Genomic DNA, 22,307 nt, shown 5'->3' with positions numbered 1-22,307 from the left:
TCAAACAAGGAAAGGTAGCATTTCAGTCTTTTTGTTTTGGGTGGGCTTTCAAACAAGGAAAGGTAGCATTTCAGTCTTTTTGTTTTGGGTGGGCTTTCAAACAAGGAAAGGTAGCATTTCAGTCTTTTTGTTTTGGGTGGGCTTTCAAACAAGGAAAGGTAGCATTTCAGTCTTTTTGTTTTGGGTGGGCTTTCAAACAAGGAAAGGTAGCATTTCAGTCTTTTTGTTTTGGGTGGGCTTTCAAACAAGGAAAGGTAGCATTTCAGTCTTTTTGTTTTGGGTGGGCTTTCAAACAAGGAAAGGTAGCATTTCAGTCATTTTGTTTTGGGTGGGCTTTCAAACAAGGAAAGGTAGCATTTCAGTCTTTTTGTTTTGGGTGGGCTTTCAAACAAGGAAAGGTAGCATTTCAGTCTTTTTGTTTTGGGTGGGCTTTCAAACAAGGAAAGGTAGCATTTCAGTCTTTTTGTTTTGGGTGGGCTTTCAAACAAGGAAAGGTAGCATTTCAGTCTTTTTGTTTTGGGTGGGCTTTCAAACAAGGAAAGGTAGCATTTCAGTCTTTTTGTTTTGGGTGGGCTTTCAAACAAGGAAAGGTAGCATTTCAGTCTTTTTGTTTTGGGTGGGCTTTCAAACAAGGAAAGGTAGCATTTCAGTCTTTTTGTTTTGGGTGGGCTTTCAAACAAGGAAAGGTAGCATTTCAGTCTTTTTGTTTTGGGTGGGCTTTCAACAAGGCAAGGTAGCATTTCAGTCTTTTTGTTTTAGGTGGGCTTTCAAACAAGGAAAGGTAGCATTTCAGTTGGGTACTTTAGTTTTTTTATGAACGTTATAGTTCTGTAAACAAAACACAAATCTTCTCAGGATTAGCTTACACATCTTCACAAATCCCCTGTACTAGTGTTAAGATGGGTGAACCGACAAAATAGCGCGGAGAAAATACTGCGACAAAACAGCGCCGACAAAATAGCGCGAAATTTCCCGACAAAATAACGCAAGACATTTTGTTGATGTCCCTATCTTTTTCAATAATAATCGATCTGAAAGTATGCAATATTTGCAGAGAACGAGAGTACTTTACATTTTATTTCATTCCCCCTTTTCACCAATGTTTACAATGCTAAAATTAGGAGTTTGAAGTGAGATGTCCCCGTTCAAGCAGTGATGGATTTTCTACGTGACATTTCCTACAATTTAACTTTGTGACAGTTTTTGTGTGTGTGTGTGTGTGTGTACACTTTTGGAATGTAAATAAATGACATATTTTGAAATTATTTATTTTAGCTTATTATAATTTCTGCTTACTGTTTGCATATTTATGTTTTAAGATATCTAAAGTGTTTCCTGCAAATTGACTGAACAATAATGATGACATTAAAACAAAAACAAAATATTGGCTCTATTCATATTTTACTATATCTAAAGTATTTCTTTCAAAATGAATGAAATATATATTTTTTCTGCGCTATTTTGTCGGCGCTATTTTGTTCGCGCTATTTTGTCCGCGCTATTTAGTTGGAGTACCGTTAAGATGAAATGTGTGAAATATGGGTTTCGTTTGTGTGTTGGTTTTGACCCCATTTCGTTCATCACAAAAGCTGACTTGCAAGTGTAACTACCTATGAAAGCTGTTAAGGACATCATCGCCTCACCCCCCCCCCCATTTTTTCTCTCTCCTTCTCTCCACTCCCTCCCCCGAGCATGCTAGAACGGATAAAAAGGGTAAGCAAGGAAACAGTACAGCGTGTGGGATGCTTTGATCTCTCAACTCTTCTTGCCTAAACCACGGCGGACCCGTGGGGGGATGCCAGGGTGAGTTTTAGTAAACTGTCCTTCAGTTGAAACTTGAGATACATACAAAATATTTATTAGCCTTACACTTTTTCCTCTTTTTTTTTGACTCTTTTGATACTGAATGAATGGCAGTGTCCAAAGAGTGCACTCATACTATTTTTACTGTTCAATATCTGTAACTATTAGATCTCGAAGTCCATATTTCGTTACTCTGAATTAATTCTCTGATGATAGCTTTTATTTCTATATCTTATTTCTATACTTACCTGTTATATTTATCTCGCACATTGAACTCAAGTCATTATGTTAGGTTTACTTGAATGCATTTATTTCTTGAGCCGGCTCTAGGGTGTAAAGTAAAGCTATTTGACTAGTTCTACTCCTTAGAAGCTGGTATTACGTTCTGGGTGGGGGGGGGGCGCTCGGTTATATTTAGCACAGTGCTCAGCATTCTTCCCATCGTCCGTGCTGATAACCCCCTCCACGGCCACATGTTATATCAGTCAAGGGTCATCTTTAAATAGAGCACTTGGTCAATGGTGCTGCTATACAACAAACAAGAGCAGCAACTAGAAGGCCTGTGTTTATTGTCTATTTATTAGACTCTGATGTTTCATCTGTCTGAAGGGAGAGAGCTTTATGACAACGTTATGTACTTTGCAGTAAGTCTAGTAGGCTAACTAGTTACCAAAGAGTCATGCCCCTTGGATATAACTGTCGATATACATTTGCGTGGTCATTCAATAGAGGTCTCCTTCTTCCCTAGTGCCATTAGAAAAAATGGAATGGGTTGCCTGAATCAGCCAGGAAAACCAAAGACTTGGCAGACTAGATCGACGTATGAAATGCGTAGGACGTGATTAACTTGTTTTTTGAAGTAACGTCAGTAATCTATAAGATAAGAAGATAAGAAAAGAGCTTTTTCTATGTTACTCGTTGTTAAACTTGTCCAATTATGATTCAGATTCTTGTAGTGTCAATCAACCTTCGTTCTGGAATTATTTTGTTTTGTCTGATGCCATGATCTCACCCTCCTTTCCAAATAGCCAACCCATTTCTTATTCAGTGTCCAGTCATGACAGTCGTATGTTCAATTAGGCCTACACTTTTTGTGATGAGACATGGTACAAGTCATAGATTGGTTTATTGCAATACTTGCTTGATACACATGCCTGTGCACTTAAAAGAACTTAGATTGAGTTGGTTACCTGTTAAAAAGAAATTATTTACAAGAAACATTTTAATTGGGTCAAAGTAAGCAAAAACATTTCTGTAATTGTAAAACAAGATTCACAACTCGGGATTTCTCTGCCAAGAACAAAAATTGACACGGTTATCGCCCTTGCGTTAGAGATTGACATTGTATAAAGTCTTGATGCGCGCTTTGTATTTCCTGCAATCCTTCAACTATTTTTAAATCTAATTTGTTGCAGAGTTTATTTTTAAATCTTATTCCTGCAATGTGACTTGTGATTTGCTGCAGAGTTTCAACCTTTGATTAATGTGTGTATTTATTTGTGTGTGTTTCAGTAAAATGTCCGACGACAACCAGTGGTGGGAGCTGTACGACCCCAACACCACGCGCTTCTACTACTACAACGCCACCAGCCAGAAGACGGTCTGGCACAAGCCACAGAACTGTGACATCATTCCACTGGCCAAGCTTCAGGTATTAATTAGAGATACGATTAGCACTGAGAGACAGATATTGGGATTTAGGGTGGGTCGCCGTTGAAGTTTGTATTGTTTTTATGTAAATGTATTCAGATGACGCCAGGCAAGAATGTATGACACGTGCTCGTGGATAAGTTCATCTTCTCCCCGTTGTTTCCATTCACTGTCACGATTCGCCAGGTCTCCTTCATATTCACTGGATGACGTTGTCACATAAACAGATGTAGAGCCTTGATGGAAGCCATTTAGAACACTAAGCAAGGAGCTCGATAGATAACAAATGAAAAGAAAATACACTTTAAGCAACGCAAAATCAAGAGAATACCACTTTTACCAGATACGGAGAACTTTAGCGTTACTGATAGATTCGCTGAGCAGGAAAGGTCTCGAGTTTCTGGCCAATGTAAACCAACATTAAGGCTGAGAAACAAACAAGATGGAGAAATATTAGAAATCATGAGCAGTGCAGCGCCTCTAGATCCCCCCCCCCTCTGATGTTATGTCCAGTGTCTTATGACTGCTAATGGATTGGGTCAAGTAAAGAAAGTGTTCGACACAAGTATTCTCGCGTCTCAAGCAGTAGCTTACTGTGTAAGGGTACACTCGTGTTCCCCCCCCCCCCTCCCCTTCTATCTGACTTCTGATGTGACTTGTGAGCGTCGTCAAGTGTAGTAGCGCGCTTGTTATTCCCATCACTTTCGAGATGACATGCTTTTGTGTTCCCATACTGGTGTCCACCCCATGGCCAAGCCTTGAGCGAGTACTTGACACTAAGAGATTCTTCTCAGTTGATGCGGTCTGTGGGATGAAGGGACAAGGAAGAGGTAGTTTGTAAGTATGTGTACACCGTGGCAGACAACAGAGCACTGTGTGGAGTGTGAGAACGTTTCTAGTTGTAACACAGGGAGCGACAATTGTTTGCATTTATTTGATCACGAGAACGCGCTTTTGACTTATGATAACTTCCTTTATAGGGGATTGTTGGTGAGATAGTCTTAACCGATCCTAATGGGGTATTCATTAAACTTAATTTGTTGGATGGCAGTAATTTCGGACAAAGCTTGTAAGAAGTACTATTTGTTTTAGTTGTTTTGTTTGGGAAAAGTCTCGTGATCGGTAGAGGAGGCTACTGAGACGTAGAGGAGAAACTGTCGTAAGAGTTGGTAGTAGTTCTTTGAACGAGACTGTTAGGTGTCTAGCAATAAGCTAGGGAGATCAATGACCATTACTTTCTCCAAACTGATACCCTTTACTCATACTATTGTCTTTACCTGATTGGGTCACGCAGTTTTGGTTACAGACGCTTGTCTCATAAAGTCCCCAATGATAATGACTAAAAACAAAATGAGACTAAAGGACTATGCCACCAACAACTTTTTTATGTCTTCACACAATAACTGCTGTTAACATATGTTGTCCTTTTACGATTTATGATCAATAATCTATTTTGATCGCACGGATTATTGATTAGGTTTTACGTCGATGACATTTTAATTGAGACGAACAGTCTCCTCAGGATCCTAGTTTATTACGCCAGTTTCGTCCAATGTTTTATTCTGTTCTTTTGTAGCCAACTGCAGACATGCTCAGTTTTTGTTTTTGCGTTGTCTCTAGAACATACAAACAGTGGCATTTCGTTACAGCCTGGGGCATGCCTTAGGAGAATGTAGAACCAAAGTTTGTCAATTTGTACTTCTGACTTGTCACTTAGTCAGCAGTGCTTGCCTCAACTGCCACTTGGTGTTATCACCCAATCATCTCGGATCGAACAGACTTTCACAACTTGACACTTTGACCTTGAAATAATGAGTTTCCCTCGCCTAACACTTTTGCTTTGGGTTTTGCCATTTCGTTGTGCTTGCTACAAAAGTTTGCGGCGGTTCTGATAGATTGAAATATTGGCAACAAATATATACTTCAAAAAAGTAAAGTTCCCCTTTCAGACCTTACGATGTATGCGGTTAACGAGGGTGTCATGTGGCCAGCACAACGACCAACCGCCTTTACTTTTTCCCAACTAATGTCAGGTACCCATTAGAGCTGGGTGGACTCAAAGGCGCCCTAAAGAACCCGAAATTAAAATTCCCAGTCTTCACCGTGGACTCTCGGTTCGGAAGCCAAGCTTTTTACCACTCAACAAATGTATACTGATCCTAATATAATGGTGGAGCGACACTTTTAAGAGCAGAGAACGAGTACTTACGTAAGTCTGGGCGCTCACGCAATTAGTCGATGAAGACTACTACGTCACAATGATACGCAACTGTCCCCAGGCAATCAGCGCGTCAACACTTCAACGCCGTGGAGCATCATAGATATTGCTGGTCAATGTCATTATATTCTGGAATACTTAGGAGAATCGTATGCAAGATACTTAAGATGTAGAACGTCAGCGGGGCAGGACATTTGTCCAGGACAATCTTTAAGGTTGTTAATTCAATGTTCCTGTAATACGCGAGCGAGTTGCGCAAGAGTGGTTTAACAAAAAAATCCTGACTGACCAGCATGGATCTACTTATTTCAAGAGGCCACTTCCTGAAGAGGACTGAACTACTCTTTTAATAACTGCACGAATGTTCACAAAAAATGTTCATTTGGATGCACAGAAAAACTTGAACTACAGTAAACATTGTATATTTTGTCTGACTATTAAATGTAGAAATTCTATGATAGCATTGCAATGTGAATTTCTACGTTTATTTTTTGTGTGTGTGTGTCGGGGAGTGGAGTTTTGGCCTAAATGAATAAATGTTGATAAATTGTGTTTTCTACCTTCCCTTTTAAAGTTTACTTTGCCTAGCACAAGATGGTTTACCGTAAATGGTATAACCTGTTGCTGATATAGTATTATGCTTAAGTATTCCCACGACGACATGAATGACTTGGGTTCTACTTGTGTGGGCTTTGCTCGTTTAGTGTGAGAGGTGGCTGTCTTACAGGAAAAGGTCAAAAGCGTATGAAGTGCCTGACAGCTTGTCAAGTACACGTATATATACGAAGCCTGTCCGACGTGACGGTGGACAGAAAGAAGCCCGTGTGTGTCCATACCTGACACTGACCTGTGGGACTGACTTCAAGGTCTGTCTTCTGACAACCTACTTCTAAGACATGTGGAAGTTGTGCTTTATTGGGTGTTGACGGTATTGTTTCACAGCGGACTAGTGCATAGTAAATAGTTCTACCGGAAAATGACTAAACTGTTGTTATTTTTGCCTCACCGGCGGTGGTCGGTGTCCAATTTATTCACTTTGCATCTAAGATTTCGTCACAAATTGGTGAGTAGTAACTTTGGCATTTATGTAGTGATGTGTATCTTGTGGGGCTACACTTTATATATGTGCGTGTGTGTGTGTTAATAAAATGATTTGTAAACGAAGAGAACACCAGAGAAGATCTAGTGTACTTACTGGACATATCGGCTGCCAACACCAGAGAAGATCTAGTGTACTTATTGGACATAGCGCCTGCCAACACCAGAGAAGATCTAGTGTACTTACTGGACATAGCGCCTGCCAACACCAGAGAAGATCTAGTGTACTTACTGGACATATCGCCTGCCAACACCAGAGAAGATCTAGTGTACTTACTGGACATATCGCCTGCCAACGATCTTTAGATGTCAACTTTTCTAGGTGTATTCTTATATTGTCTAAATCATCTTCAGATAGAATGATATCTCGAAACAAATGTACTTGCTTGCTTTAAGTAGAATTTAGCAGATATACATTTAAAAAAACACACACAACTCAATGATTCTTTGCCATCTGTCATCTTCAGTTGTAAAAAGATATGAAGAGACAGTTGTATTGCTATGTCAAAATGCGAAAACTTTTTAAAATAATTTCTCTGGAGTTAAAAAAAAAAGTATTCTTGGAGCCAAGTTTTAAAATATGGACTAGGGGCTAAGTACAGCGGGCTCAGTGTGCTGGGGGTAGGGAGGAAACGTTTTGTATAGGTAGACCGTGAGTACACACCCGGAAGAGTTATTGCTAGAGCAATAGCGCTGGTTTGTGGGTGAGGGGAGGCTGCGTGGGAATAGTACTAGTGAGTAGACTGTATTGGTAGGTAATGTTGTACTGGCTGAGGATGAGTGCGAGAATGAATAGAGAATGTACAGAAGTTGGGTGAAGGTGTCTGACTTTGGGGGGGGAGGGGTTGTTAATACATTAGTAGCATCAGACTTAACTAGAAGTCATCACGTGCTGAGTGAAGAGAGGGGGGGGGGGCACCGTGGTGACGTGTACAAGTGACTGGATTGCTCTTGCGTGATAGAATTCTTCACTGGTTCTAACAAAACAAAACGGCAGATCGAGAAAACTGTATGACTTTCATCGTGGGGAAGAATGAAAGCCCGTTGTTGAAATGTGGATTTTGAAAGAAGTCATTTGTCTGTTGGGGTTAATGAAATGTTTATTTATTTATTTACATAGGAAATACAACTGCTCACCCATGCTACCTAATCCGTAAAGCTTTGCAGATTATGGCCTTGTTGAAATGTTGGCACAACAGGGTGGCCTGGATGTAGTGACTCCCCAGTCGCTATTAGAATGTGCTATTAAGTCATTCAGAATATATATTGTTTGTATAGTCCCCCCCCTCCCAGCTATCTATGCTATTGAGCACACTTAGAGAAGTGAACAGGCTGGTCAAACAGGGGACATACCGAGCAGAATTTTTAAGAGAATGGATTAGGCATTGAACATTTTTCAGATTGGCTTGAAAGCTCTGTGAATGAATGTAGGTCGTAATTATCTTAAGTAACGTCTGCAAATTATATCAAATAAGAATGAATGCCGTTGTGTGCGAGCAGGTCACGCTGGGAAGTCTCCGCGCAGTCGAGTTTGTTTTGACTTGAAACTATTTCCAGAATGTTGAGTGGAGCATGGACCCTTGAAAGTGAGCACCTGTCTGTGTGTTATTGGCCCTCACCCGTCTTACCTTCAACTGTCCTTCATGTCTTCTGCCTCCACTTCGGAAGTCTTGAGGAAGAAATTGTCTTTGAAGAGGAGGAGGAGGGAGGGCGTGGGGAGATACAAGAGGAAAGGAAAATATTTGTTTGTAAGAATAAAACAAAAAAAAAAAAAAAAAAAAGGTTTTCCGGTTACATCAAGTTTTGTGTTTCTTACCATCTGGCAGACACTGAAGCAGAATACGGAAGTGAAAGAAGGGGAGAGAGAGAACAGCAAGAAACGAGAGATGGGAACCCAGACCCCACTAACAACACCGGTATGTACTAACTCTTTCATTGTTTCACTCTTTAATTAGCTTTTCATCGAATTACACTTGGTTCGTAAACTACGGGATGACATCAGTGAACAGAATTGATCGAGTCCAGGTGCATGTAGGTCTTTTTTTTTTCTTTCTGAAATAGACTACTTCCTCTACACTGCGCCTAGCTACTAATAACTTAAAATACTTCCTCTACACTGCGCCTAGCTACTAATAACTTAAAGTCTCTGTTAATTAACAAGAGTACGATGGCAGTTGATGGTACACTTAGGTTTCTTTTTGTTGGTTGTGCAAAAGCAAAACCAAATAATCATCTGGCTACAAACCTGTCTTGGCTTAAATAAGTCTGCGTTGACTGTCTCCGAATGTACAAACTGAATCTTATCATTAGTTTATGTCCAGCGTACAGATTTATATAAAGCAGAACGATTACCTTCACTGGTCAGGCTGTCCACTTGGGCTCTAAAGGCTATATTATGTCTGCTGGTTTAGCAAGAGAGTGATTTGATTAGGTCTGTACCATACGTTAGTGAACGTTTCAGAAGTGCCTTGCTAGATCGTTCTCCGTTATCAAGAGACTGATACCAGAGAAGCTCATAGCATAATACTATAAATCTGTCTGGTTTTTAAACAATGATTTATCAGTTTCATGGAACCATGCACACCATCGATGTTTTGATATTGTAATTTGTATGTGATTGTAAACAACGAGACCACATTATATCAGATATGAAGCAATATATTTACAAAAAGTCACTGGCTGATGACTGTACGTGACTACTGACACTGTAAGTATATCATCGGGACTTACCGTTAGAAGTTTCTTACCGTAATATTTTCAAAACTTTAAAGTGCCCACGTCAACATCGGGTCTCCTCGATGAACTCTTTTGAAATCCAAGGCTTGGTAATGTGTACCTTATTTCCACAGCTTTGAGAGATTATCACTTAAAATACGATTGTCAAGGACTCTCAGTTTTGGATAATGCTTAAGTGCCTTGTCTGGTGAGACTCAGAGTACCGGGTTCATGTGAAATCGGTGTGAGAACCTTTAATAAAAAATGAGTCATCACCAATAGTCAATTGCTTTCGTATTGTTTTGTAAATGTGTTTCATCATCAGAGCTCTTGTTCCTTCTGTCAGTTTTTCCACCCTCATTGCGAGAAGACTTCTTAAGCGTTAGTGTCAATGTTCAGATCTCGTGGGATCACGTTCTTTTGGTGTCAGCAGAATGTCCAGATTGAATTTCTTCATTCGTTGTGCATTCGCGTTTGAGGATGATGATATCCAGCTCCTGAGCGTCAAGGTAATGTTACAGTTAGTATCTTTTTGTATGACTCACTGTCCCGTCTTAGGCAGCACTCATTTTTAGTGGTCTTTTTTGGTGCCTTACGACATTTAGTTTTAAAGTCTTGAAATGTGCCACTCTTGTTTTGATATTTAGTCTTTCCAAAGCTTTCTTTTTTCACGTTTTCTCATTCGGCCAGAGGTTTTGTTTCATGACATAGAGCTCATGTATTGATGCCTCACAACCATTTAACTCTTTCTCTCCGTAATTATTTTCCCCATTCTGGTGGAATCAACGTTGGTATCGTCAGTTAGGAGAGAAAGAGTTAATTTGTCAGTTTCAAGGATCTCCGTGTTCTGTTGTTCTCATCGTGTTTTGACATTATTAGAAGTAACTGACTGTTTTCTTCTTTCTGCCTGTTCAATTGGTGCTCTACATGATACAGTATCTTAGCTCAAAGTGTCTTATCCCAGTATCTTAGCTCAAAGTATCTTATCCCAGTATCTTAGCTAAAAGTGTCTTATCCCAGTATCTTAGCTCAAAGTGTCTTGAGCTCTGGGAAAGCGATTGACTTTTTTTGTTTTGAGAACCATCCTTCCACGTGATCTAGTGGACTTGGTCCTAACAGTTGATTCCTTTGTTTTGTTCAAGTTTGTCAACTGGTGTTCATTGGACTGAGATGAAGCCACTTCAAAACTCACTTCATTTGGCAATACAAAACAAAAGAAGGAAACGAGCGAGTGTAACTTGAAATGAGAAATTCAAGTTTAAAAAAAAAACAACTATCTGATAATGACCCCCTCTCCTCTTTTTTTTTTTTCTTCTTCAAGTCACTATTTCCTTTATCTGAGCCACTTTCTATTCAACGTCGCGAGGTTGCATTACTAATCTAGTGATTCATACCATTTCCATGCTGTAAACCACTTGATGACCTCTGCTTAACCCTGGACTTAAACCTATGCTCTTGAAACTTCAAAGTGGTCGCTGAAATTTTGTGACCAGAAAAACAAATTCTCATTTGCTGCTCGTTGTTTCAAATGACACATTTTTCTTGGAGCGTTTGTATTGATGTTGTTTCCTATAGTTCATGACCAAACAGTAGTTAGCTCAAGTTTGGCTTCTTCGGTTTTTCCTGAAGTGTGTTTTTTTTAGGAGTCATTGGTCTGTTGCATTTCTAATCTAATTGGGAATTCGGATTTCTTGATAAGGATTTACAGTTTCTGAAGAGTGTTAATGGAAGTCCCATAGTTTTAACCCGTTGATTGATGCATGTGTCTTTTCTTTTTATTATTATTTTTTAATTGATACGTTTCGATGTAAACACCAACAAATGGACATAAACTGTAAAACAATGAAGATTAAATGTACTATCGCCTTTTGAGAAACATCCTATTCTTGCACTTGTCCTCAAGTCTCTACCACTTTCATCCCATCCCCTAGTTTTGCTGACATTTTATTTTACGGCTTCCGTTTGTTTGGAGACTTATGAAGGTGTAATGGGGGTGAAGATTTTATACTTGTGTCATAATGACATCAAATTCATTCCGGAAACATGTTATGTTAAGTGAATCCGTGTCTTGGAGAAAACAAAAATTGGCCTCTAAAAATCTTGAAACACATTTTTTGGCTAGTTCTACGTTTGACTATGTTCCACGATCTTGAAAAAAAATATATATATATATAAGGGATAACATAGTTATTGTATATTTGTGTACAAAGTGGCGAGAGTGTGATATATTCCTGCAAGTCTTTGTCGAGAAGTTCTCTGGGGAAACTATCAAATCAAAGCCTCTATCTAACTGGCATTTGTATTTCTCTCCTGAAAGAGTTCTTGTTATTATAGTGAATACCAGAACACATTGTTATATCTCAGTTCACTTTTACCGAGACTTGTTCCAGCTTCGCACTTTCAGCAAGCCCCAAACACGCCAATGTGGGAATAGTTCAGGCACCTTGTGACCTAGCCGGCCCTTTATATCACTGACATAAATGACACTTGGACCGGTGGCGTGTTGTCTCTTTACTTGTAATCGTAAACAAAAACATTTCTATTTACAGGCTCCGTAAACGATCTGTTCCCATCAGTGGCAGCATACATCTTTTATATTTGGATTTTTTAAAATGCAGATCGAACTACTTTTTGGATGATATTGCATTTTTAAGGAGAATTTGTATATCTGACTTAGCCTGTATTTTATGGTCCGTCAATTTGGGCTCCTAAACAGCCTGCTCATTTCATTGAGTTGCTGGTTATAACTACAAGTTAAATGCCCTTATAAATAAATCACATGCTACACTTTCGAATATCATATCCACAAGTTTCCCTATGGTCACAAGTTTTTGCCACAAATTACATGTCAGGATAAATTTTGATAGAAGTTGACGAGTGTAGCTCTAGAGTCTAGATATAGATGCAAGTTTCAGAACCAGTTCCGGGACATAATTCAAATTTAAAAGTGTGTGTGTGAGAGAGAGAGGAGGGCACGTGGAAATGTCCCCCCCTCCTTTTTTTTTATGTCGTTGTTGACAGGTCCCTTGCTAAAAATAGAGTATAATAAGATGACACTCACTTCCTGTATTTTGAGACATGCACAGAGGTACAAAGTATTGCAATTATACTTTTTTTTTTAAATGGGAGGGGGGGGGCTGCAGTCTGACCTTCAGTTCTGGATTTACCTATAGGCAACATAAATTATAGGACCTGCAAATATTATTTTACAGAAAAAGCAAAGGAATAAATGACCTTCTGTTGGTTATAACGGGTCTCAAATAATGAAATAGCTTAGGACTTATCAAGTCTAATTCCGTCCCTGGTGATTTGTGTTAGTTATTGCAGGTTGAAACTCGCCATCCCTATAGTCAGTAATCCTGCTCTAGTGGTATTGTTCTATGAAGTTAAAAGACTCGAGCAGTGTAGACTCTTACTTTATTCACTTGTGTCACATTGATGGTGACGTAGTGACAGCATGCGCAGTGGCGAGGATACAATTCTATGGGGCGTGTGATCTCATGGATGAATCAGCACCGTTCATTCAGCTCCGAGTCGACATCATGCTCATACGTATAGGGATGTCTGAGAGTTGAGCTGATTTATTAGTTTTAAATCCCTCTTCAACTATGTCCGTTACACTGTACACCTGTAACATCTCTCCTCCTAACAAAACTTCCTTCAAGTTTTATTCATTCACACTCCTTCCTTTGCTACTCTCTCTCTCTCTCTCTTTCTCACTCTCACACACACACTTTCTCTCTCAATTTTCTTATGTTCACCAATCCTATTCTTACCTGTTTTACACAAGTGTCTCTCGAACTGCTGTATTGGTTCAAAGGGATGAAGTTTTACATCCATGTATCCATACACCCATGTATCCATACACCCATGTATGCATACCTCCATGTATCCATACACCCATGTATCCATGGCTTTTCCATGTGGTATGGAACATGGTGGCTGAGTGGTCAAGCGCTTGGCTTCCCAACCGAGATGTCCTGAGTTCGAATCTCGTTGAAGACTGTGATTTTAGATTTCGGGACTCTTTGTACGCCCCCGAGTCCACCCAACTTAAATGGACACTTGACAGTAGTTGGGGAAAGTATTGGCGGTTGGTCGTTGTGCTGATTACATGACATCCTCGTCAACCGTGGGCCAAAGAAACTGGTGACCTTTATATCCTCTGCCCTATAGATTGCGAGGTCTTACTTTTCTTCACTATTTCTATGTGATAGCTGACAGTGTCAATCTACAATGCTCTGACAGACCATGTCAAGTAGCCCGGACTTTCTATTGTACATGTTGACCTTCTAAAGAGAGATGTTATTGAAGCGTTATTCTCAGCCCGTACCTCGTCCCGATATAGTTTGAATGTTTATTGGCCTAGTACGAATGCAGTGTTCGCTGATTCATAATAATGTGTCACGAATCAATGAAGCTGTCACCAGGTGGTGAATGTGTGTGTGTGTGTGTGTAGACTGGACACACTCTGGAGTAGATCATATGTTTTGACGCATATGTCTGGTGTCGGAGGTAATATGACGAATGTTATTCCAACCTTGCCCAACAGAGAGCGCCCAAGAAATGTGCCCACCTCTAGGAACAGTGTGGTCATGAGATGGTGGTACAAGGCAATGTGCGGTCTGCAGGTAGTCATTTGATTTATTTCTCTAGGGTGGCAGTCAATACTTTACTATTAGGCTCGTGTTAAAAACAGTTTGGCTCTAGTAAACGTTATTAAAATAAAAATAATTCTTTAATTGTTTAGTAAATCTTGCTCTTGTCTTCCGTAAGACCATATGCACGTTAGTGAATGTGTTTGCTCCCACATTCTTTTACGGAAGAGTAGGTTAATAGTGCTCTTGTTTGTAAACACTAAACAAGTTGGAACTTGTGTTTTCTATCATCCCAGCATCTTCAGTGTCTTGAGCTAGTTCTTGTGAAACCAGTCTGCATTGGTAGTAGTAGGAACATTTGGCTTTTGCTTCGTTACTGTAAACATTGACCATATTCAATACCCCCCCCCTCCCTTTCCTAGTCTAAGAATTATAAGACTCAATCTAGTGTCGTCTCTGCCGTCTCCCAAATTCTGTTCGACTGTCACTGACTTGTTAGATTCCGTTTCCTCAGAGCCATGTGACTTACGTGCATTGATCACAACAGCATGTTTGGTTTTTTGTCCGGGGATTTGGCAAGGAAAGATTTGAGGCTCTCCAGCCCGCGTGGAGTTAGAGGACTAGGATTGTTGACTAATGTCGTGAAAATATCGAAGACCTACATCATAGTCATTAAAAATAAATTTTGTTTTGAAAATAGATCTATATATCTATGTAAGCCTTTCATATCTCTCTCATCTACTGCGTACGTCTAAGTTAAATATGGTCACTCTTGACCGTTATGGAATACATTTATTTCTATTATTTTCTAACCTGTTTCACCAAATAGCCAGCTTGACACAACCTCTCCCCACCGTTGTTGTTTTTTTTTTGTTTTGTTGTGTTGTTGTTGTTGTTTTTTAGTTTAAATAGCGCAGAATCTGATCATTTTTTTTTCTTTTCTAAATCTCAGAAATCCCCAAACGTTGATTACTCACAAGGTAAACCCCAAGTCCTGAAAACCCAAAGCGTTCGATTCATCGATCTATGACGACTTAGAATCGTGATTTCAAGGCGGCCGCCGCATTATTTGAACCAGCGCTACTCGTAGACATTACAGTGTGGGCTTTCTGCTTTCAGCGTATTTTTGGTTATATCAAGTCTCGTTTGACCCAGTGTTTAATGAAGCGTGTAACTGGACTATTCCCGTAATGCTCTAGCTATCCATCCGGAAGTAGAACTATTTCATTGTAGGGAAACATTGGTAGCGGAGTTATTTGCGGTCCGACGAGACTTAACGTCATTTATAAGCTGAATTGTGGCGACAGGACCCCTGACTGTCGTGCCAACCACATATGTGCCAGTATCAAGTGTTTCTAAGAAATAGGTATTGTTTCTATCTTTGCTTCCATTCCTTTGCGCCTAAATCCTTCTCGCAACCCCTTGCCTACCCCTTCTCCTAGGACTACCTACAAGAATAGACTGTATCAGTAATCTTTATTTGAAAAGTACCCGCTGTGAAAGATGGCGTAGGGACCCCCTTTTCAATGGACTATGGTCACCGTGTTACGGATATAAGCTACCCGGTGACTTAAGACTTTCCACAAATATTGGCGTTACGCCTTAGCGCCCCACCCCCCAACTCTCTCTTTTTTTTTCTTCTCCTCCATCTGTCACTGGCGCCTTATTGTACAGTCGAGCCAGTGGGAAATAATTGGCAGTCTAGTCGAGGTGACCGTGAAACAGTGCAATGCGGTCCCCACCCCCCTTTTTTCCCCCTCAAACCGTCTTGCTTCGTACTGGATCTAACACCATGCCACACGGGGTAGTGGGGGTGGGCAGTTAACTGGTATCACGTGACTAAGACAACCCCCCAGGTGTACCCCCAACCCCTTTTCCACAACCACGAAGATTTTTTTTATTAAATGGAAGTAATGTGATCAAAGATCGGAGTTATTGCCCATGTCAAAGTCTCTTGTCCCTGGACTTAGTGTGATAACAAAGTGATTCACTGTCTACACAGTTGCACTGTTACGTTATTCAAATGTACTGGGCCTGACACACACACACACATTTGTATCTGTGGATTAATTCTTGACATTTGTCACCTTGTGTCCGTGTGCTGAAACCATGTGTAGACTATTGCCATGTATTGTGACATTCCACTGCGGTATTAGTGTCAGCGTGTATGATACCAACATAATTCTGACGTAGTGGACACCTCCTAACCCCCGTGGCGATTGTGGGTTGGGATTATCGCGGTATAGTGTGTGCTGTTTTAATCTGCCTGGCACACACACTCACACGAGATGTGTAGCTTACTTTCTTAGCACTTTCTGTGACTGTGTTGTGACTAAGTGATGACTTCATTTGTGTTGCCGTGAGAGCTTAATTCGGAGCTTTATTCTCACCAAGTGTCAAGCGTTTTAATGCAGCTGGCATGCATTTCCTGTCACTTTGTTGTCTCTCAGTACGTGCTGCTTTAGTTTGTCGTCTTTCAAGTGGTCACATTTTGTGTTTAGTCTCGTTTAGACACTCATTGAATCGCTCCTTTTATGCCAGCCTCTGAAATAGATCTAGCTGTTTTGGAAGCACAATTTTCAAGGGAATTTATTTTTAAATTCGCTATAATTTAATATGCCAAATACATATGTGTTGTTCCTAGGCAACCGAAGAGCTAATTACTGTAACACTGGTGTCATATAATTGCTCGTGGGAGGAAGGGGGCATGTTACTAGAAACCAAAAAAAAAAAAAAAAACATTTCCCCCCACAGTGTTTTGTTACTGTGCAAAATTATTATGTGAAACTTATGCTATACCGGTAGTTATGTGCCATGGTGTGCAATAGCTGTGTGCATCATTGTGCTCTCTTGTGTGCCATATTGTGTCAAAAGTGCTGTGTCATATAGTGCTATGGTTCTGTGCCCTCTTGTGTGCAGTACTTCTGTGCCCATCTCTGTAACATCTGACCTAGTGGAGAGGCCGCCGTAACCCTTACCTTCTGGTTAAGCTGTCATGTGTGAAGTACATGAGACTGATCCGCTGTTGGGTCAGTTACCTTCTGTGACATTATTCCTGTTTGGACTGTAGCTGATATTAATTTTACAGTGGTTCCATGTTAGACTTTGACACTGGATTCCAAGATCTAACTATTTAGAATACGAAGAGGACATTCGAAGATCTGGAAATGACATAGACTGCTGTGTACTAATTTCTCAAGACATATTTGTTGATATATACGCTCTCAGTTAACAGTAAACATGGGAGGAACGTTTTTAAGTTGGTGTACTGTCATTACTATTGTGCTCGTTATATTGAATCTGGTATGTTGCTGAAGAATGCAAGTCTGGATTGTGCTACACTTGTCATTGTGTTTGCGTGTGTACTAAAGGTCATTTCAGAAAGCTGGGCGTCATCTGAGTAGCAGTGATCAAGCATAGACAGTAATTAATCTGACGTATACTCTGGAGTATATTGATTTTGGATGTCTATCTTTGACAATGGGATTTTGTTCTTTCTATAGAGTAGCACCCCACCCCACAGGGTCGAAAGTTGAAACTGATCAAAACTTGCAGCCCGATTCTTTGACATTCAGTTAGATCTTGGTATTGACTAGTAGCACTTGGTATTGACTAGTAGCACTTGGTATTGACTAGTAGCACTTGGTATTGACTAGTAGCACTTGGTATTGACTAGTAGCACTTGGTATTGACCAGTAGCACTTGGTATTGACTAGTAGCACTTGGTATTGACTAGTAGCACTTGGTATTGACTAGTAGCACTTGGTATTGACTAGTAGCACTTGGTATTGACCAGTAGCACTTGGTATTGACCAGTAGCACTTGGTATTGACCAGTAGCACTTGGTATTGACCAGTAGCACTTGGTATTGACTAGTAGCACTTGGTATTGACCAGTAGCACTTGGTATTGACCAGTAGCACTTGGTATTGACCAGTAGCACTTGACTAGTAGCACTTGGTATTGACCAGTAGCACTTGGTATTGACTAGTAGCACTTGGTATTGACCAGTAGCACTTGGTATTGACTAGTAGCACTTGGTATTGACCAGTAGCACTTGGTATTGACTAGTAGCACTTGGTATTGACTAGTAGCACTTGGTATTGACCAGTAGCACTTGGTATTGACCAGTAGCACTTGGTATTGACCAGTAGCACTTGGTATTGACCAGTAGCACTTGGTATTGACCAGTAGCACTTGGTATTGACCAGTAGCACTTGGTATTGACCAGTAGCACTTGGTATTGACTAGTAGCACTTGGTATTGACTAGTAGCACTTGGTATTGACTAGTAGCACTTGGTATTGACTAGTAGCACTTGGTATTGACTAGTAGCACTTGGTATTGACCAGTAGCACTTGGTATTGACCAGTAGCACTTGGTATTGACCAGTAGCACTTGGTATTGACTAGTAGCACTTGGTATTGACCAGTAGCACTTGGTATTGACTAGTATCACTTGGTATTGACCAGTAGCACTTGGTATTGCACGCAGTTGACTGACCCGCCCCCCCCCCCCCCCCAGGGAACCACGTCGTCACTGCGGCGATTTATGTTGTGCAGTGGAGGCTGGGCTGATGTATCGATTTGTTTCTGGGGATTTAGTCTCTATTGGTTTCTTAGGGACTTTGGGGATGGGGTTATCTGTTAGTCAATTTGACTTTAACGACCTGGTTTAGGTGTCGTAATGAATCTACTGGACAGATTTTTGTTTTCATGTATACAGTGGGACAGAACAAACATTACTTTCACTTCTGCCATTACTCCATAACAGGCGGCTTGCCCCATGTGGATGTAACTATTGCGACACATACACACTTTGAAAAACATCTTGTAAAGTAAAAGTGATTGATTTGCCTGCATCCATACCCCCCCACCCTTTTTTTTTCTAACCCCTTCGCTCTCCCCACAGGACAGTCTTTTTTAGGAACCAGTCTTCGCCACTGCTTCTTAAGTTGCAGTGTATGGCTACTGATGCAGCTCACACGATGGGACAAAGTGTAATCTGGGTAATTAGACTTGCTCCAGTTGGAATGTCCACGGCTTACTTATGTTTCTGCACCAACCAACAGTAATAGCTGTTCTTTGGTGATTTGTGGGCTCTTATTTCTAGTCAGATATCTCAACGGTTTGCAAAGAATTATCCCCCCTAGATGTAGCTCTTGTGAAACGGAAACAAAGGAAGGAAAGCGAAGTGGTTGTCTCTGGTCTAAAAAGACGAAGAGCTTAAAGAGCTTCTTGTTAGACTTCACGTGCGGTCACGTGGCATCTTAGGTCACGTTTGATGTTGTTCACGACACACTTTCCAGGAAGACCTCATTTCGTTGGTTTCTTGTAACCTTCCTCTATATCTCCTACGTAGACTGATCTGCTTTAGTAAGCTGATCATCAGGATGGTAATGTCAAAAGATGCAAGTCTGTACTGTAGAGTGCTTCTCGAGATTTCGTCAAGACATGGTGTTTATTTTGTACACAAAGTCTTCTAGAGATACCAAGTGATGTTTCGTAGCTATAGATTGGCCACTTTTCTTGATCATTATCATTGTATGTATAATGGTGTAGGCCTACTCTAGTTGGCTAGTCATCTGTTAGGGTATATATTTTTAAAGCTCACATTTGCATTGAAATAATTAACTATTGGTATTGCAAAAAAAAATATTAATACAAACATAGCCTACAGTTATTGCGATATAAGGTTGGCGTTGATATGTAGCTATCAAATTTAGAGCCATACTGATATAAGACCGAGGTATTTCTAGAGCCACGGTGTTGTAAGTATACCAGTTTAGACATAGTGAAATAAGACCAACACATTAGTCTTTGCGTCCATTCTAAGCCATGGTGTTATGCGTCCAGCACAGTGATCATTTTCTAAATATCTATTCTCCAAACAGTTTTGAGTTCTGTTTGGGAGAGACAAGGAAACTATTGTGACATGTTGAACCTTCGTAACGGTATCTTATCCCGGACCTTTTTTTTTTTTTGGACTGTTCCTTAATAATGTTTTCCAACTAGTTCACACACCCATGATGGTTTTTAAAATGACGTCAAACACTGTTTTCTGTCCCTATTGTAGATGTTTGATGGTATGAATGATACGTGTGTTGTACAATTGTCAAGCATAAACGATTATTCAAGACTCTGTACAATGCGGCACGTTGAAAACGTGTTACTACTAATGGGTATGTGCAGTGTTCAAAGTAGTGTTTACTTTATAAGGTGCAACCATCATCTAGAGAACATTTCAGACAGTTGGTAGAATTTATTTGTATCTAAAAAAATGAGATGACATTACAAAATTAAGAAATAGGCAAAACTGAATTACTGAAACCCAAACAATAATGTTCGTAGTATTTGTTTCACGTGTTTGTGTCTTTGTCACGTGTCTCTCACATCCTCCTCCCCGCCCCTCTCTCTGACACACAGAGCACGTATCACTAGGCGCCCTGTGCAGATCGTATTACGCCGCTACCTGCCAATGAAATGTGTCCGCGTGTATTGTGCTTCCAAAGTTGTCACTTTCTTGTTTGATGCGCGGCACTTGTCTCGCTTCCTCAATGACACACGACAGAACGCTTAGATCTATCACTGGTTCTCACACTGAGGCTATTCTTTAGAGAGCTACCGGCATTCCAAGACAACAAAAAAAAAGGGAGGGAATAGCAGCAACACTGTTCTCCCATGGGACACTTTCTACAAATGTTTTTCACATAAAAGGAAAAGTTTTGATTTTTATCCCCCCCCCTCCAATCGTGACAAAAATATTTAATACCAGCTTCACCTGTCGTGTTCTATTTAAATCTTGTTCTATTTAAATAGGTAGAGGGAGCTTGACTTTGTTTTCCTTAGCATCAGTATGCTTTGAGAAATGTCCAGATCGGTAATGTAATAAGTTCTCTTGGTACGAAACGTCTGTCAGGTCTATAAAATGGTTATTGCTAGTTGAGTACGAATAAAACAGCTAGAACTCGTTCTTCACAACGTTGTGATATTAGCATGCCGTGACATCTTATTGACCTACTTCACTAGTCCCCCCCCCTCCCGCTGCCACCCACCTTATAGACATGTAACAGTTAATTACGTCTGGAACAGAATTAATCTTAATGAATGTTGTTAAGGGTGGAGCTAAGCTGTTTCCCTGTTTCGGTCTTGGCGTTGCCACCTACTTGTACATTTGGAATTGTATACTCGTCTTGTGATCAAAGTCAATCAGTCTTTTTATTGTTCTATTTTTAACACTAGCAGCTCACTTGGGAATAGAATAGCCATTAGGAGGAAGTTAAATACCTCAGCTTTATAGTACAGAGAAAAGATCACTTAGCAGTACATTGTACTTGTTACTGAACAAGAAGTTCTTTCTCTATGTTAGAAGATAAAGTTTCGTTTGGGATATTTATAATCCGACTAAAGGGCCGCTGTGTATATCCGCGTTTTGACAGCCAGTGACGATACTCTAAGCAAGAGATGTGTCAATGCCAGCTACGGCAATACGAAGTCCCACCAACATGTTTATTAATTTAGTGTTTCTTGTTTGATGTATATCTAGTGAGCTATGGATTACAGTTTGACAACATTTTCATTTGTCGCGTTTTGTGTCCAGAAAAAGGAACTGTCTCAGGAGATGAACTCAATGGGCTAATTTGATGATTAGTTAATGAATGAATCTATGTGACACAATGCTACTGATATAATGACCCAGGCGGCACCCCCCGCCCCCTTGAAAATGGACATGTTGACTACGGCTGCCCACACGGCGATGACCGCTGCCCGCAGTGTGCTCCGCCTGGGCGACGCCTCCCTGTACTTGCTCCTGTCCAGCACCTACATCATGCTATGTTTCATTTTTCTTTTTCGAAAGCGGCGGGACCACGGCCGGGGGACGTCTGTGAGAGGGACCCCTTCATCCACGTCACCCTTGCCAGCCCAGACCACCACCACCACACCCGCTGCCTCCAGTGTGCCAAGCAAGAGCGCTGCTCATACCCAGGTGACCCAAGGAGCCCAGACAAGCCCCAAAGGATCAAGAAAGGTAAACAATTAGACCTATACAATTTTAGACTAAAAAACAAAACTTGGATAACAGTCACAGAAAAACTCTTTTACATTCCTACTAGTAGCTAAGACTTTCTTCAAGGATGGACGTTCAGAAACCCAAGTAAAACAATAAATCTTTTTTTTTTAAGCTAAAATACACAAAGTTGTCTTGCTGGATAGCTAAGTTGATAGAT

At 40.5% G+C, this 22,307-nt stretch overlaps 1 protein-coding gene across 14 annotated transcripts in view; it reads left to right on the top strand.

Annotated features, from left to right (window-relative positions):
- Positions 1-22,307, top strand: part of LOC106079292 (serine-rich adhesin for platelets-like) — a 133,715-nt gene that overhangs the window by 95,518 nt on the left and 15,890 nt on the right. For 5 of the 14 annotated variants that reach the window (XM_056043373.1, XM_056043374.1, XM_056043372.1 and 2 more), the window contains 3 exons: positions 3,316-3,454; positions 8,596-8,685; positions 21,938-22,108. In XM_056043373.1, coding sequence (XP_055899348.1) covers positions 3,316-3,454; positions 8,596-8,685; positions 21,938-22,108 — 400 coding nt within the window. Of the gene's footprint in view, positions 1-3,315; positions 3,455-6,169; positions 6,735-8,595; positions 8,686-9,175; positions 9,994-10,799; positions 11,137-13,627; positions 14,116-15,995; positions 16,532-21,625; positions 22,109-22,307 lie in introns of those variants that run through there. The other 9 variants (XM_056043381.1, XM_056043377.1, XM_056043375.1 and 6 more) reach the window with 8 other exon arrangements.

The sequence above is a fragment of the Biomphalaria glabrata genome, chromosome 10 (genome assembly GCF_947242115.1).
Source record: "Biomphalaria glabrata chromosome 10, xgBioGlab47.1, whole genome shotgun sequence".
NCBI classification, from domain to species: domain Eukaryota; kingdom Metazoa; phylum Mollusca; class Gastropoda; family Planorbidae; genus Biomphalaria; species Biomphalaria glabrata.
This window is presented reverse-complemented; position numbering and strand designations above follow the sequence as displayed.